Source organism: Lactuca virosa, chromosome 2 (genome assembly GCF_052849685.1).
Source record: "Lactuca virosa cultivar CGN04683 chromosome 2, Lactuca_virosa_CGN04683_v6, whole genome shotgun sequence".
Lineage (NCBI taxonomy): Eukaryota > Viridiplantae > Streptophyta > Magnoliopsida > Asterales > Asteraceae > Lactuca > Lactuca virosa.
Genome location: NC_136427.1, coordinates 238997071 through 239012717, shown reverse-complemented (window position 1 = coordinate 239012717; position 15647 = coordinate 238997071). Strand labels below are relative to the sequence as shown.

At 35.7% G+C, this 15647-nt stretch overlaps 1 protein-coding gene and 1 pseudogene across 2 annotated transcripts; one reads left to right on the top strand and one right to left on the bottom strand.

Moving 5' to 3' along the window:
* Positions 1-5979: 5979 nt before the first annotated feature.
* SEOR1 (sieve element occlusion amino-terminus protein) lies at positions 5980-10906 on the bottom strand. Of its 2 annotated transcripts, none has more exons than XM_079079841.1 (7): positions 10196-10906; positions 8881-8997; positions 8339-8787; positions 8136-8251; positions 7687-7829; positions 7126-7614; positions 5980-6868 (listed from the first exon to the last, which is right to left on the bottom strand). In XM_079079841.1, exons 1-7 carry the CDS (start codon positions 10577-10579, stop codon positions 6227-6229), a joined length of 2340 nt encoding a protein of 779 aa, XP_078935967.1. In that variant the 5' UTR covers positions 10580-10906; the 3' UTR covers positions 5980-6226. The 2 variants fall into 2 exon arrangements, with proteins under 2 accessions (XP_078935967.1, XP_078935968.1); XM_079079842.1 differs by lacking the exon at positions 10196-10906 and adding an exon at positions 10060-10076.
* A 905-nt stretch (positions 10907-11811) lies between these two features.
* LOC145158335 (putative mitochondrial saccharopine dehydrogenase-like oxidoreductase At5g39410) lies at positions 11812-15325 on the top strand (annotated as a pseudogene).
* Positions 15326-15647: the final 322 nt, after the last annotated feature.

The following is a 15647-nucleotide window of genomic DNA, read 5'->3' as shown; positions in this document are numbered from 1 at the left end:
TAAGTCCATAGCTGCTAGTGTTCATCTATATGGCACTAAGTTCATAAGGATTTATCCTAGGTATCATCTTCTTTATTGACAGTATTATTCTAGGGAGTCCACCTACAATACATGTCAATGGGGTTTTAGATTACATCTGATGAACACATGGTTCACAAACACCTACAGGTTGTGAGCCTGCTAGCGTTCCATTGGACTGTCTAGAATAATATGTGGTTGTTATCTATACTCTGCTAGATGACGTCATCTTTAAAGTCAAGGCCTCTCATCATCTATTTCATCTTTTATCTCTCATCATCTATTTCATCTATATCATATTTCATCTCTCATCGTCTATATCATCTTTCATCTCTCATCGTCTATATCATCTTTCATCTACCCATGTTTACCCAATATATGTATAGGTATAAAAATACATATACAATTTAAGTCAAGTAAAACATATATAAATCGTTCATATAGCATAGATATCATAAACACAGATAATATGCACATATAGCATGTAATTATCTGAACTACTTCATATCTATGTGTAAGATGAAAGTAAATATGCACTCACTTGTTAAAATGATGACTCGAAACTCGGACAGCGCTTCGCTTCTAGCAACTGTCTTTTCCTTTGACGTAACTTAGTATCATTATCACTAAGTCTTAGTCTAATATTTCTTGTGACTAATTGTTAGTCCAGATTCATTATTAATTCAAATTCTACTTATCTATAGTTGATAAGGGAAAACTATGTAAGATCATATTGGAGGTAGGGTCTGTTTGGTATACAGAGTATACTGTTTGGAAAGCTCACTTTAAACACCTCACTAAATCTAGTCTTAGCATCATCCCCGTAAGTAGATCAATCAGTATAACGACTTGGAATCACTGATAAATCTTGTTTATAGGTTCATAATAACGATAATGAACTTAAACATAAGTTATATTTAAAGCACGATAAGCATAACTCGACTTACAGGTGGTTTAGCGAAAAACCAGATTTGCGTGGGCAGAACTTCTAAACCGAGAGCTCTATTTCTTGGGGCTTTATGATGCTCTGGAGCTTCTCTACTAACCCTTAGGAAGTACTGAACAAGGACTAGGGACATTGGGAGGGTTTGGGAGAGATTAGAATGAAAAGGTGTGAAGAAAAGAGTGAAATTCGGGTTCTATTTATAGGTTGCCAGGAGGCCCAGTACGTTGGGCGTACTCAAATTATGTTGGGCGTACTGGGTATGATGGGCGTACTCAACTTATGTTGGGTGTACTGGGGCCACGTGTCATCATCTGGTGGCAAGCCGTTGGGAGAAAGAGGTGTGCCAGATCGCGACACGTGTCACACTCTTGTTAATCCAAAAATTAACTATCTTGTAAAATCCACAACTTTCGCATACGAGCTCTGTTTTTCATGTTTTTTATATCCACACATAGCTATTGATGATATCTACAACTTTCATTTAGACTCCGTCGGCTAATTTTGACTTTATTTTTTAAAGTTATATTTCAACAAGCTTGGACAGTTAAAGTCCGTTAAAAATTCATAACTTTGTCATCCGTCGTTCGTTTTCGACTGTCTTTATATCGTTGAACTCTTGTTAAATTCTCGTTTAGATTGTTTCAGCTAAAAATTGACTGATCTAAAGTTCGACATCTGAGCTGTATACTGCTACGTTGAATCTTAGAAAAATCATAACTTCCTCTAATGAAGTCAGATTTAGACGTTCTTTATATGCACGCTCTCGGTTTAACGACTACTATGACTTTCGTTTAGATCACTAAGGATAAAAATCATTTTATCAAAAATTTACTTCTTATGTTACGCAGAGTCATGCCGGTTTAAATCGTGAAACTTCAACGGGTCATAACTTTTTCATTATAAGTCGGATTTCAACGTTCTTTATATGTACGGAATCATTGTGACATATACTATAACTTTTGTTAAGATTATTTATCCTAAATAATCTTCATTCAAAAAGTAATTTTTAACACTTACTATATCTTAATTGACTAACCCGAATCCGCGGGTGTTACAACACATCCTATACTCACTCTCTCGAGAGTGGCTAATCATTTCTCAAGCTGACCTACTATAACCAATACTCCCTCATGAAACTTCCACTAACCATGCAGCCGCTCGTGTATGCTAATCATACATAACACTGGATTCGATAGATAGTCGAATACCGAATTCTACCCTAAGCCCACAACCAGACAAGGAATAGGACATAAGGCTAAAGCAAACATTATCAAGCTATAAAATATTAGTTATGTACAACTATGATGCATACACTAAGAAACTACGGTAATAATGTAAGTTCCATTTAGTATAACAAGAAATTCTCCTAGGCTATCAGGAAATTCTATCATGCAATCCCTGAAGATCCTTAGCCTACATACTAGCATGCGTTTCTATCATATCCTCAATATACAAAACAAGTGTCGGTATCTTGGGGAATCACTTTCCTTGGCTCCGACTGATTGTACACATCACATCCTTTTTGTCATTTCTTTCCAAGTTAATTTTGGAAAACATTTTTGCAGATCCTTAGTTTGAGCCTGGACTCACACAAGTGTTCATCCAATTCTCTCAAACCAGGGCTATGATACCAACATGTAACATCCCAAAACCATGAAAAAAAATTTCATTTTTAAGACCATTCCAAAATTCATAAGTGACATAAAACATAGTTTCTCAAAACCATAAACATGAATCAGAGTATCCCAAAATCATAAGTCATATAAAAAATCCAGGATGATATGCACAATCACACCTTCGACTTGCCCCTGTCCTCTGATGTACCTGAAACCATAAAACCAAACTGTAAGCCAACGCTTAGTGAGTTCCCCCAAAGTACCACCACACAAACATATAACGGTATGCATATTGGGTCCACAGCCATCAGGCTGGATTACCCTCAGGTCCATAGTCATCGGACTGGATTACCCCCTAAGTCCACAACATAAGTCTGGATTGCCCTCCCGACCCTCATCTTATGTCTGGATTGCTCCCGAGCCCACAACATAAGTCTAGAATGCCCTCCCGTTCCTCAACTTATGTCTGGATTGCTCCCGAGTTTGTTGGCTCCCGCACAAAGCAGTATTGTCTCAATCCAACCACACTATGTTGACATATGCAACAGATAAACATATAGCCAACAAACAGATAATCATATAACTAGCAACAGACAAACAAGCAAATTTACATATTACTACAGCATAACAACATCCTATATACCAGGATACATCATACAACATAGTGGGTCGGCCTTGGTGCCTTCGACCTACGAGTACAGTGAGGAAAACTCACATCAATGTCTGCAAGATCCTTGAACTTAATGTTGCTCCAAATACCGGCTCTAAAAGTCCAGAAACATGTTCAAGGTAGATGTGAAGATTTGCTTGCTGAAACCAAGCTCAAAGATGCCTTCTTCTTCTTCAAAATGCCACCAAAACACACAAAAGCTCAAAGATTAGCAATGGAGGCTAGGGTTTCCTCTTGGAGGTTGAGGGAGAGTGAATGAGGCTGAGGGTGGGCAACCCTAGCCATCACATTCTCTTAAATAGGGGCTCAAACCCCGGATTAGGGTTTGTTATTAAACAACGGCAACGTCGTTGCGAATATATGCCATGCCGTGGCACTAACTTAGAGTCCACGGAAGCTCTGGCCTTGGCCACGTCGTGGTACTCCATCGCCACGCCGTGACCACCAGAGATCCAATCATCCAAATTATTAAATTACATAAAGTGAACATACCCGAAACTTACAAGAAAGGTTAGACAACAATTACTTATGAACACCAATTTATATTTTCTTTTTAAATCAACATTATTAAACTTAAAAATACTCTAGAAAAAGTCTATTCTTTAATGTATTATATTTTTGGGTTTTAAAAAACTCTAGAAAGATCGTTTTTTTTAATCAATTATATTTTTAGATTGTTGTCTAAAAAAATTGTTCGATTTTACTCCACTATACTTTTAACTTGTTATCTACAAAATAGAACGTGTACGCCTTGAATCGAACATTGTCCTTTTCTTTAGATGAAAGCAAAAGCATTTTACCAATTAATCTATAATAACTTGGATATTAATTTCGAAACGAACACTATATATTAAATTTACAATAGAATTAATATTAGGCCCCAATCGTCGTGAGATCTTGGGCGATCGCCCAGTTTGGCCACCCTACCCTATTGGGACGACCCTAGGTGCTTCTCAATGAGATTGTGGTGGGTGAAAAAATCTACCCAACAAATAATGGGGTAAGGTTCATTATTGTCTCAAGCATGAAGAAAAGAAAAATAAAGATGAGAATATGAGATAGATCGAGAGGTGAAAGAATGTAAAGTAACATTGTATGTCTTTTTCTTTCCTAAAAAACCTTTCCACAAAGAATGTAAAGTAAACACACTCTTAGAATGTCCTCGTTATCAATGTGGAAAAATCATGTTATGGATCATCCAATCTAAATAATCAACCGCCGACGATATATTTGTTGTTCAGCAACACACCTTGCCGAAACATGGAATCAACTCTTTTTATTTCCTTATTTACATCACAGGATGGCAACCGAATTTGAATCTCGTAGTTAAACAAGATTCCTCATTTCTAAACCACATGTTTTGCTCACCAAATAAGAAATAACGAACGCTTATGTGCAATTAATTGAGCATCCGATCGAACTCCATTTAACATAACCACATGACAAATTAATCCCCCCCCCCCAACTCAAATGAACCTAGATACTCCTGCCCGATATTTGAATGTTGTGAACTCAAATAACGTCACTCATTGTACTCTTAAACGGTTTGTAACTCTTCTAACTTTACCCGCAAATGTTTTGGAATTGATCTGCCCACTAAATGATTTGTTTTCATGATACGTTAAAAAATAAATTGTTAAAACTCAATAGCACTTATAAAACTGTTTTTGCAGATAGCTTTGACATTTTTGTAGATGTCATATGTAAAAATGTTAGATCTGAGAAATGACATTTTATTAGATAGATCTTATATTTTTATAGATGTTATCTAAAGATATGTCTAAAAAATCATTTTTTTAAATAGATCTAATATTTTTGTAGAAGACATCTAAAAATATATTAGATTTATTCGAAAAAACAACATTTTCATATATATGAAAACATAAACAAATATTGTTCTTGAAACTTATTGTCTCATTTTCTATTGTCTTTGAAGGCAAATTATCAAATATATTTTTGTTGTTGACAACCCAATTCCTATTTCTAGGTCCAATTCCCAGATAGGTTTGCCCATTTCTCGGCCCATTGACATCATTTAACGTAGTTTTTTTTTTTTTTTCAAGTCAATTTCAATTTTGAATGTCATCTAAAATTGTGGTTATTTAACTTATTTTAAAGATTTCTCAAATTTCTAATTATTTCTTAAAATATTTAATGTTCCAATTCCAAACTCCATTCCCTCGAGAAAAGCAACAAAAAACAGTCGATCGAGAATTGGCTCATTAGGTATCTTCTCCTCTGTATTCCTATTCGTCGAAATTTGGATTTCCAAATCCTTGAACGGATTCATAAATTATACAAGGTTTGAATAAATCAAGTATTAACTTGAGTTGTATATGTGCTCTTTATTTGTTTCCAGAGTAAAAATACCCATCTTTGACGATGATTTCAACCTGCATTGTAGTCGTGTTAAAGATATCCAATCGTTCCGTAAGATTTGTTACAATTGCTACTTATTTTTGTGGATTGTTAACGGACGAATGTCAATTGTTTAGTTGATCCTGTTTGTAAATAAATAATGCAACATTTTTACATTTTACACAAGCATGAGATTAAAATTACACAGTTTAGTAGATTCATTTAAAATTGGTATTTCTAGTTATCTATTTTCATCTCTATCTTTTCTTCCATCATATCCTAGCGACTTACCTGATTATCAAATTTATCCAATACAATTTAGGGGAACTGGTTTGCATTTTGCAGCATAATAGTTTAGTGTCAATATCAAATACATATAACAACGACCTTATAATAAGATTCATAAACATTTTTATTACATAGTGGTTCTAACCCATAATGCAGTTTAGATCCACCAGGATACACTCAAGTAATAACGACCACACACTTCTGACTTCACACATTACAATCTTATCATAGTACAACAACATTCACATACCGCTGTTTATTAATCACTTAGTAATAGTTACTGGCATCAGAGTAGAGTGTGCCAGTTTAGTTGCTATGAATAGCAGTTGTTCAATAGGGTTCAAGAAGGCCAGTTTGATCGTGGCAACAAAGGAAAGCAGTGTATTTCTCCATCAATCGATGACACTCAGGGCAACGCATGCCTTCAGGGATTCTACCTGCTGTAATAGGAAACTCGAATCGACAGCAGTAACCCGCTGCAACATGAAGCTTGTCATGATAGCCTGTAAATGACAAATCAAAACCCCTTGTAGGGACATGTTCCTTCCATAGATCAAAGTAAGTAAGGGTCTCCAACATGGTGGATCCATGTCCATTAGTTAGAATCTGTGATCCTCTACACAGCAAAGCCCATGATCCATCCTTATCATAGCTTAGTAGTTTCTTGATTTGTAACATTATAGGGTCTTGATCATCATCACTCTTAAGCTGAAGCTTGGAGAACAACATGCTCTCAATTCGTGTCCAGAAGAACCAAATCAGAGTGGTATCTTGCCAGGAGTAACTAAGTATTTCCTGCTTGATGGTGGTAATCGCGCTACGAACATTTTCCCTTTTCTTGCTTTTTCCAACATACGCCATTTCTAATGGGATGCGTGTAGCAACTACCATGGCTCTTGCATTGTTTGTGAATTTGCGAATCCACTCCATATCGTCCCCTCCATACAAAAAGATGTATTTGTCTTCTCTTATCTAAAACACAGAATACAAGTCAATATTTAGTATGTATTATAAGAATACAAGAATACCCATGTCCCAGAAGAATAGGGTAAGGAGGAGGTAAAATGTAGGCAGCATCTACCCAAGGGTAGGAGCCCATATTGGCGGATAAAAAGAAGCATATACAAGTAATAAAGCAGAAAGTAAAGAGGAGCAAGGGTAAGTAGGTAAAGAGTAAAGATACACAAACAGTAGAAGCAAACACTAGCAATAAAGCAATACAGACTCACCCAGTTAAGAATGGTGGGGTCCATGCCAACTAGCAACTCAAGCCTCCAAGTTTCTTCCCTCCACAAGGCTTCCTCTCTAGCACTTGTGAAAGGGAATGCATTGCTTCCCCAAATCCACATCATATGAATTGCATTGGGGCTCAACTCCCTTCCCTGTGGGTCCAACACTACGAGTATAGGCTTGCTCCTAAAGTGCCACCTGTCACCAATTGACCTTTTGACTGCCCTATCAATGATGGAAGGATGGTACACTGAGAACCATGGCATCCTGTTCTTCATCTCTTCAAACTGTTTGTTCATTGCTTCAGTGTACTCTATCGAGGGGTCCACAATAGGCATCCATACAACCTCATACAAAGCATCCAGTCTTGTTCCTTGAATTCGTGACTCACTGTAAATTTGCTCAAGAATGGACAGCTCATCGCTAGACATGTCTAGCCCTGATATCAGCAACAACACATTTCTTTTCCTAAGAACTTCTAGGCTGACCTGTAATTATGTAAATTAGAAGTTGCATTTAAATATAAGTCAATATATGTAAATATAAATCACTGTTCTAACCCTTTTCTTAGTCGCGCCATCGAAAAGTGGCAGATTGTCATCTCTTGGACTAATTAAGATCTTGAGGATTTTCATGTTGTCGATATGGACTGTGTCAAATAGCTTATTGAATGAGTTCCTGAAATCCATCTCCCTTCTCTCTCCTACATTATTCGTACAGGAATATAGTTGCCTTAGGGGATGTTTCTTTTTTTCCTCTTTATGTGTTATATGTGTAAAGTGGTAAATGGATAAATATGTTTTAAAAAGAAATTAAAAAAAGAGAGTTTGGTTAAAGGGTAACAGCTTAAACAATGAGGTCTTAATGGATAAGCACGCCCTCCACTAACATAACCCATTAAGCTAATCTGTTTATATTAAGTCAAAAAGAAACAACACCTTCCTCTATATATATATTAATAACCAATGAACCATGTTGCGATTATTTGTATAAAGCATCAACAATATACCTACAACACGGTGACAATCTACGAGTTGTTTCTTGAGAAACTCGTGTAAGTTATTAATCTTAAAGATTAAGGTGGAGAGTTCCCATGACTGCAACTCCAAGGATGATTTCCCATACCTGAAGTCAACAACCTCGTTAGTCAATACACATTCTCATTTCATATAAGATTTTAGACAGTGTATCAAAGTATTATTTAGTATTTACTCGTGTCCCTTGCTAGTGATGCTTGTAATCTGTGCAGCACAAGAAACAATCCCTCTAAAACTCCAGTAAACAGCAGTGGGTAGAGTATTCAAAGCTTTAGCCATGGTTGGCACATCAGGAGTAACATACATAGATGGAAGCTCTTTAAACTGCATGATGCATCGAGTTAATTCAAGGACAGAGCGAATGAGTTTATTTAGGATGTCAAATCGAGGTTTCAAAGAGGCTGAATTCTCTATGATCATTGGAACTTGTCTTAGAATAGCCATGGAACTTCCAAGTTGGTTTGATGAATAGATTTGAGCTAGAAGGCAGAAATCCCCATGGTTGAGAGCAAAAGCCGCAAGTGTCAACACCAGTTTTGCATCCCAGTGGAAGTTTCCTACCATGTGAAATAGGGCGAGAGCGGTTGTGTGTCCATCCCCGACACTTAAGCACCTCAAGGACATCTGAAATATTTACAAAAATTAGTTTCTTATTTATTTATTTATTTATTTGTTTTTATCACATTTTGGTTTGTTAGGATGGGAATAGTAATATACCTCGGAAGCAAGTTTTTCGATTACATGTGACAATGAGTTAGGCATCACAACAGTGTTCATTTCGTGGGGTTTGCTGCCCAGTTTGCCCTCGACCTTTCCCACATCTGTATGCTCAGCCTACACCAAATTCAAGAACGGGGTGTGTTTTTTTATAATGGAATGGAATGAATAACATAATTAAATGGATAATGTTTGGTTGGTTTGAAGGATTATAATGAAACGTTCAAATAATGTTTTTGTTATGTATAGTTAGAAAACTAAGTAAAATTAAACCGATAAATATAGAAAAAGGGTTGCTTCACAAAAAAAACTGTAACCAAATTAAAGATATATCGTTAAATAAATTACATTTAAATGTATTTCATATCGTTTAATATATATATATATATATATATATATATATATATATATATATATATATATATATATATATATATATATATATATAATAAGAAGGAAAATTTTGGTAAGAAGGTAAAAAGTTTTTTTTCTATATATTTTTTAACGAACAAACAAAATGAATCATTAGATGATTCATTTGTAAGATGATTCATAACAAAAAATTCCCAAAAAAACATCATCATGATTTATTTTTAAGTAAATTAAGAAAAAATTCACTTTTATGACAATTTTAGTGAATTACAACAAAATCATTGTATAAATGAATCATCGAGATGTTTTTTTGAGATTTTTTTTGTGAATCATGTTATTTTTGACTCATCTAGTGATTCATTTATTTTGTTCGTCAAAAAAATATGTAGAAAAAAAACTTATTACCTTCCTACCAAAAAAAAAATTCTTACCGGATATATATATATATATATATATATATATATATATATATATATATATATATATATATATATATATATACCTTCCTACCAAAAAAAAAAATTCTTACCGAATATATATATATATATATATATATATATATATATATATATATATATATATATATATATTAAAGAAAAATTTATCATCTAAATTTTTTGACAAATAAATAAATAACATGAAATTTAAGAGAAAAAAAACATCTACTTATTCTTGGAGAATAAGAAAAATCTAATTGAAGTTTTGAAATTTTTGGAAAACATTAGTTTTATTGAAAGATTATATAAATAAAAGAATTTATAATTATAATATATCATTCCATTCCATCAATGAATGAAAAAGAAAAACCTAATAAGGAATGAGTTTCCGTGAGGAATGTTCAGTTCTATTCTTCTTCGATTACTGCATACCTAACACATGTTAGTAATAAAAGTCTTATTAATAGATAAAAAGTGGACATATTGATCAACAAAAATGTTAATACCGAATTAATGGTGGCATATCGGAGTATATCTTCCACGATGTCGAGAAGTGGTTTGACATCAACATCAGTGCCATCAGGGAGATGAGTATCAAGCACTTGCTTCATGATCACATTGTCATCCGAAGCACTAAAAATGGAGTTCCTTTTACTTCTGTTTTGTTGATGCACCAGTGGATTGTGTACAGATGTCGCCATCTGGTTGTGCAACCGGGTGGTATGCATTGTGTTCGCAATTGGATTCACCATTGGGTTCATCATAGGATTTGCCATTGAGTTCATCATGGGCTTGTTTCTGAGACCCATTAACTGCTGCAATGGTTTGCTTGAGAGATCCAGTAGCTGTTGAGCCACTAGATGTGGCTGTTGCTGCTGCATTGGGTTCATTGATGAAGTAGTTCCTGTTAATGGATTGGTGGTTGTTAAGGGGTTGGTGGGTGTTAAGGGCCGTTTGTCACAGTTAGATGATGGTAATTTGTTGGTGTAAGTGGACAAGCATCTATTGGTCCATTTTGATGGAAGAAAGGTGAGGAGGCTATTGGTAGTTTGGTTTTGAGGGTAACCTTGGTTGGGTTTAAATACATGTTAGAAAATGGAATAAAGTGGTAGTCCAGGTATATAGCTGAATCAACTTCCTTGCTTACATTGGAGTCAAAAAAATAAAAACTTGATGTTGAGCTCAAGATTTGTCTCTTTACACTTTTATCATTTGGAGCCCAGGAATCTAAAAACCGCAAAGTTTCAAACTGCGTGTTTCTTGCATGTGTGCTATTTTGGAAAAAATTGTGTTTTTTAAAATAGGGGAATTTCGTATATACCCTTATTAAACGTTTAAATATCGTATTTGTCCGATCTAAACTCTAAATATCATATTTGTTATTCTTAATGTTTTAAAATATGAGATTTACCCAAATCTATTTTTTAAACAGTTTTTATTATTTGATAATCCTTTTTAATATTTTAAAAACATTAAAAATAATAATAATAATAATAATAATAATAATAATAAACAAATGAACCATAATACCCTTGCCTTCTAAATCACAGTAATCCCTGGGTATTTCTTAGCACGATCATCTTTAACCCATGATCATCTCCCTGGGGTATTTCTTAGCACGATCATCTTTAACCCATGATCATCTTTAACCCTTAGCACGATCATTTCTTTTTTCTGACTTCTCGCCAATTATTTGTTGCAATCGGATTATATGCGGAACCATGGTAACAATACTCTTTAAATTAAATGATTTTGAATAAGATCAAAGGCACACCTTCGCCATTTTCAGTCAACTTATTAAAGCCGAAAAACTCACTTTTCTTGAGAAAGACGACAGAGTTGCATCCCTACAAATCATCAGAAAAGGTGGGTGTGGAGAAGTATACAAGTGTGAATTGGCCAAATCAGACACCGGTACCTACTTCCACTTCTTGATGACAACATGGAAGCCCGGATAGCTGATTTTGGGTTTGCGAAATCAATCCCAGATGCCGATATTCACATGACGAGTTCAAATGTCGTCGGAACTTTAGGATACATAGCACCGTAGTATCATCATACTATGAAGTTTACCGATAAACGTGATATCTACAGTTTTGGGATATGATTGGCAATTCTGGTGATGGGGAAGCTTCCTGCGGATGAATTTTTTCGGTGGACATCTGAGATGAGTTTGGTGGAATGTATGAGAAATGTGATGACTTCGGAGGATCCAAAACAAGCAGTTGATCCGAAGCTTTTGGGGAATGGTTATGAGGAACAGATGCTTCTTCTTCTTAAGATTGCTTGCTTCTGTAAGAAAGGTCCAACAGTAAAGATGCCAGGTTGATGTTGGCTCAGATTAATCATTAAGTATCCAATGTGGAAATTAGCATAAACATGTGTTAGGTTTTATATCAAGTGTTTATATATAGTTGTTTCATGTACCAAAGTCTAAGAGGATGAAGACGACGACCAGGGGCTGAGATGGCAGAGAGGCTAATGTTTTTGGAGAAGGCTCAATTCTAAAACGACGTGTGTTGAAGATGATTCTTAAAGAGAGGGCAATATGGTCATTTAATTTGTCTTTTCTGATTATTATAATTTCAGTATATAAAAATGATTAAAAAATGTTTAAAAATATTAAAAATAAAGATTATAAGTTTAAAAGGGTAAATATGATATTCAAAAAATAGGTCAGACAAATACGACGATATTTAGACGTTTAATAACGATATATACGAAATTCTCCCTTTTAAAATTTACATTTACACTAGCTTAATATATAATTCCATACAGAGGTAGGTCACTAGGTTTCTAGGGTTTCAACTTTCAAATGGCGTACAATTGCAAATGAGTATGCAATCGAAGTCTGTTGGAACTTTACAAAATCCAATGACCGATGGATTTCAATATTCCATCTTAAAACACACGGAATTCAATTTCTTGCATTTTATTCAAATTCTTGCATTTTCTCTTGGTTGAAAAGACCCGTATAACCGTATGACCCCTACAATTCTACAAGTAAACACCAATTGCCTCTTGCATATCCATCTGCTTTCCTTCTTGTCACTAAGGAATCCCATGTTCCATTCTATTTCCACCCAACCAAACAAGTGACGTGACATAATCCAAATTCTTCAAATTTCAATAATTCAATTACTTTGACAGAATCCACTTCCTTCCAAAACAATCTGTGAACCAAACGCACCCATGAAACTTTTAGGAACTATGTAGCTTATGCCAGTCTATCAAACTATTATTCGTAGCACATATACTCAAACAACAAAAGCAATTTTGGTTAATCCAACCACAACTCATTGCCTAAAAGCTGAAATCTAGCATCCAGAAAATGGAATTAACTTATAGATTGCATTTAAAGGGCGCCAGAGATGCAAAACAAAAACACATAGAACAACAAGATCCAGCAAGATAGTATCAGTAGGCATAGTTTGGCTATAAATAGAATTGAGGGCTCATCAAACATGATAGATGACAGTGAGTTCAATTCATATCAAATTACGCCTGAAACCTCCAAAATTCAAAACACAAAGATACCATTTTAACTGATATTGATGTTTGAACTCACAACCTAAGGCTAAGGGTTGTAGTTTGGATCAAAGACCACATGGTTGATACAAATCTGAATTATTAAGGGGGTGTTTGGGATTACTTTTTAATCCTCAAAAGTCCTTTTTGTAAAAGTCTTTCTCACGGTATCTAAAATATCGACAGGGGAATCGGACATGAAATACAAAAATATGATTCAAGATGAAAACAAAAGGAGGGTTTAATTGGAGTAATTTTCTCCACTAAATATATTCTAAATTAATAGTTGCGCAAAAACTAATCACTTTTAAAAACTAATTTCTGAAAGAAACTATTCGCACCCGTCGTTTGACGTGGGTAAACAATATATATATATATATATATATATATATATATATATATATATATATAGGAGTATGATCAAATGAGAACACCCAAAAGGTTGAGAACGCGAGAACAGATCTGAACCATTTAAAAAACTAAATCTAAGTTTATTATTAAATGGGTCATTTATGTAAAATTTTAAAAGTTACAGGTATTAAAGTGTAACTTCAAATGGTGATAAGGGTATTATAGTAATTGGACCTTTACCACCATTATTTAATTCCTATAATTCCTCAATCACTCACTTATTTCCTTCTATTTCCTATCTCTCTCTTCATCTCTCTCTGTAAACCTAGGTACGCCTCCACCCTACATCATCGATCCACCAAAAAAGGGAAAAGAATGGTGAGACAGATTGGAATCGATGAAGCCAAAAAGGGGGAAAGGGAAATAGGATCTCTGAATTGCTTTTGATCAGAAGGAGAGGATTCACGAACGGGGAGGGGGAGGAAACGACAACAGGGGGTGTTTGGAGGGAAGCTAAGCTCGTCCTCGATTGCGTTGGACCTTTTCGCCTTTACGGTGAGCCCGTCGTCGCTGCCTGTGTTGAAGCGGGGTGCGATTACCTGGATATTTCAGGTGAGCCGGAGTTCATGGAGAGGATGGAAGCCGTGTACCATGAGAAGGCGGTGGAGAAAGGTAGTTTGGTGATCTCGGCTTGTGGGTTTGATTCGATTCCGGCAGAAATAGGGTTGATGTTCAATTCCAGGCAGTGGGTTTCGCCGGCAGCTCCCAATCGGGTTGAAGCCTAACTGTCCCTTGAATCGGATAAAAAGATAGCAGGTAATTTTGGGACTTTTGAGTCTGCGGTTTTGGGAGTGGCTAATGCTGATAAGCTGGCGGAGCTTCGACGATCAAGACCCAAAAGAGCTCGACCTACGGTAAGGCTATATTTCCGGCTTGTTTCGTATGATACATTCATCATTTCGTGTGATCTTTCCTACTGAATTCAAATTCCGAAATAATTCCGACTATATTAAACTTTTGATTCGTTCGAATCTGCCTTGTGTTCTCTCAGATCCCTGGTCCTCCTCCTCCAAAAGGATCAACCATAGAACACCAAAAACAGATCGGACTTTGGGCTGTTAAACTACCATCAACCGACGCCACCGTTGTCCGGAGAACGCTTTCCATTCTTACAGAAAACCCAAACGGTCTTGAAGGAGTCAGCGAGGATCCTAAACACGCAGAGAAACGCTCCTCCTTTTGGTCTACAATAAAACCTGCTCATTTCGGAGTAAAGATTGCCACCAAGAATCTTCTGGGTATGATTGGAATCATCGCCGCCGGGATATCAATTGGGCTTCTGGGCATCTTCTCATTCGGGAGGTGGCTTCTATTGAAATTCCCCTCTTTTTTCAGTTTTGGAGGGTTCAGAAAGGAAGGTCCCACAGAGGAAGAAGTCGCTAGCGCCAGTTTCAAGATGTGGTTCATCGGCCATGGCTTCAGTGAATCCTCTCCTCTTCACCACTTCTTTTTCTTGTTCCAGTTACTGTCGATGAGAGGGGGAGGAAGGCAGAAAGAAAACGACAACAGGGGGTGTTTGGGTTGCTTGGTGTGTCGTAAAACTGTGGGAGAAAACGGAGGGGGCTGCTGCCCTTGGCTCGCCGGAAACCACCAGCAAACACCTCTGGTGGGGGTGTTTTTGTTGCACCTCGAAGATAGGAGAAAAAGAAGGGAGTGTGAGAGGAAATGGAAGAATGAAAAGTTGTATTTATCTATGAATAGCAGTTATTCATTTGTGGATAGCAGTGCATTCATGTGTGAATAACAGTGAATGAATAGCAGTGCATTCATGTGTGAATACAAGTGTATTCATTTGTGAATAACAATGAATGAATGTATTTATTTATTTATGATTAGAGGCATTCATTTATTCAATTCTGAATAACAGGGTACTCATTTGTTAATAGCAGTGTATTCATTTGTGAATAACAGGGTACTCATTTGTTAATAGCAGTGTATTCGTTTGTGAATAACAGTGTAAGAATGTGTTAATGAGTATATTTATTTATGATTAGAGGTATTCTTTTTATGAGAAATGAT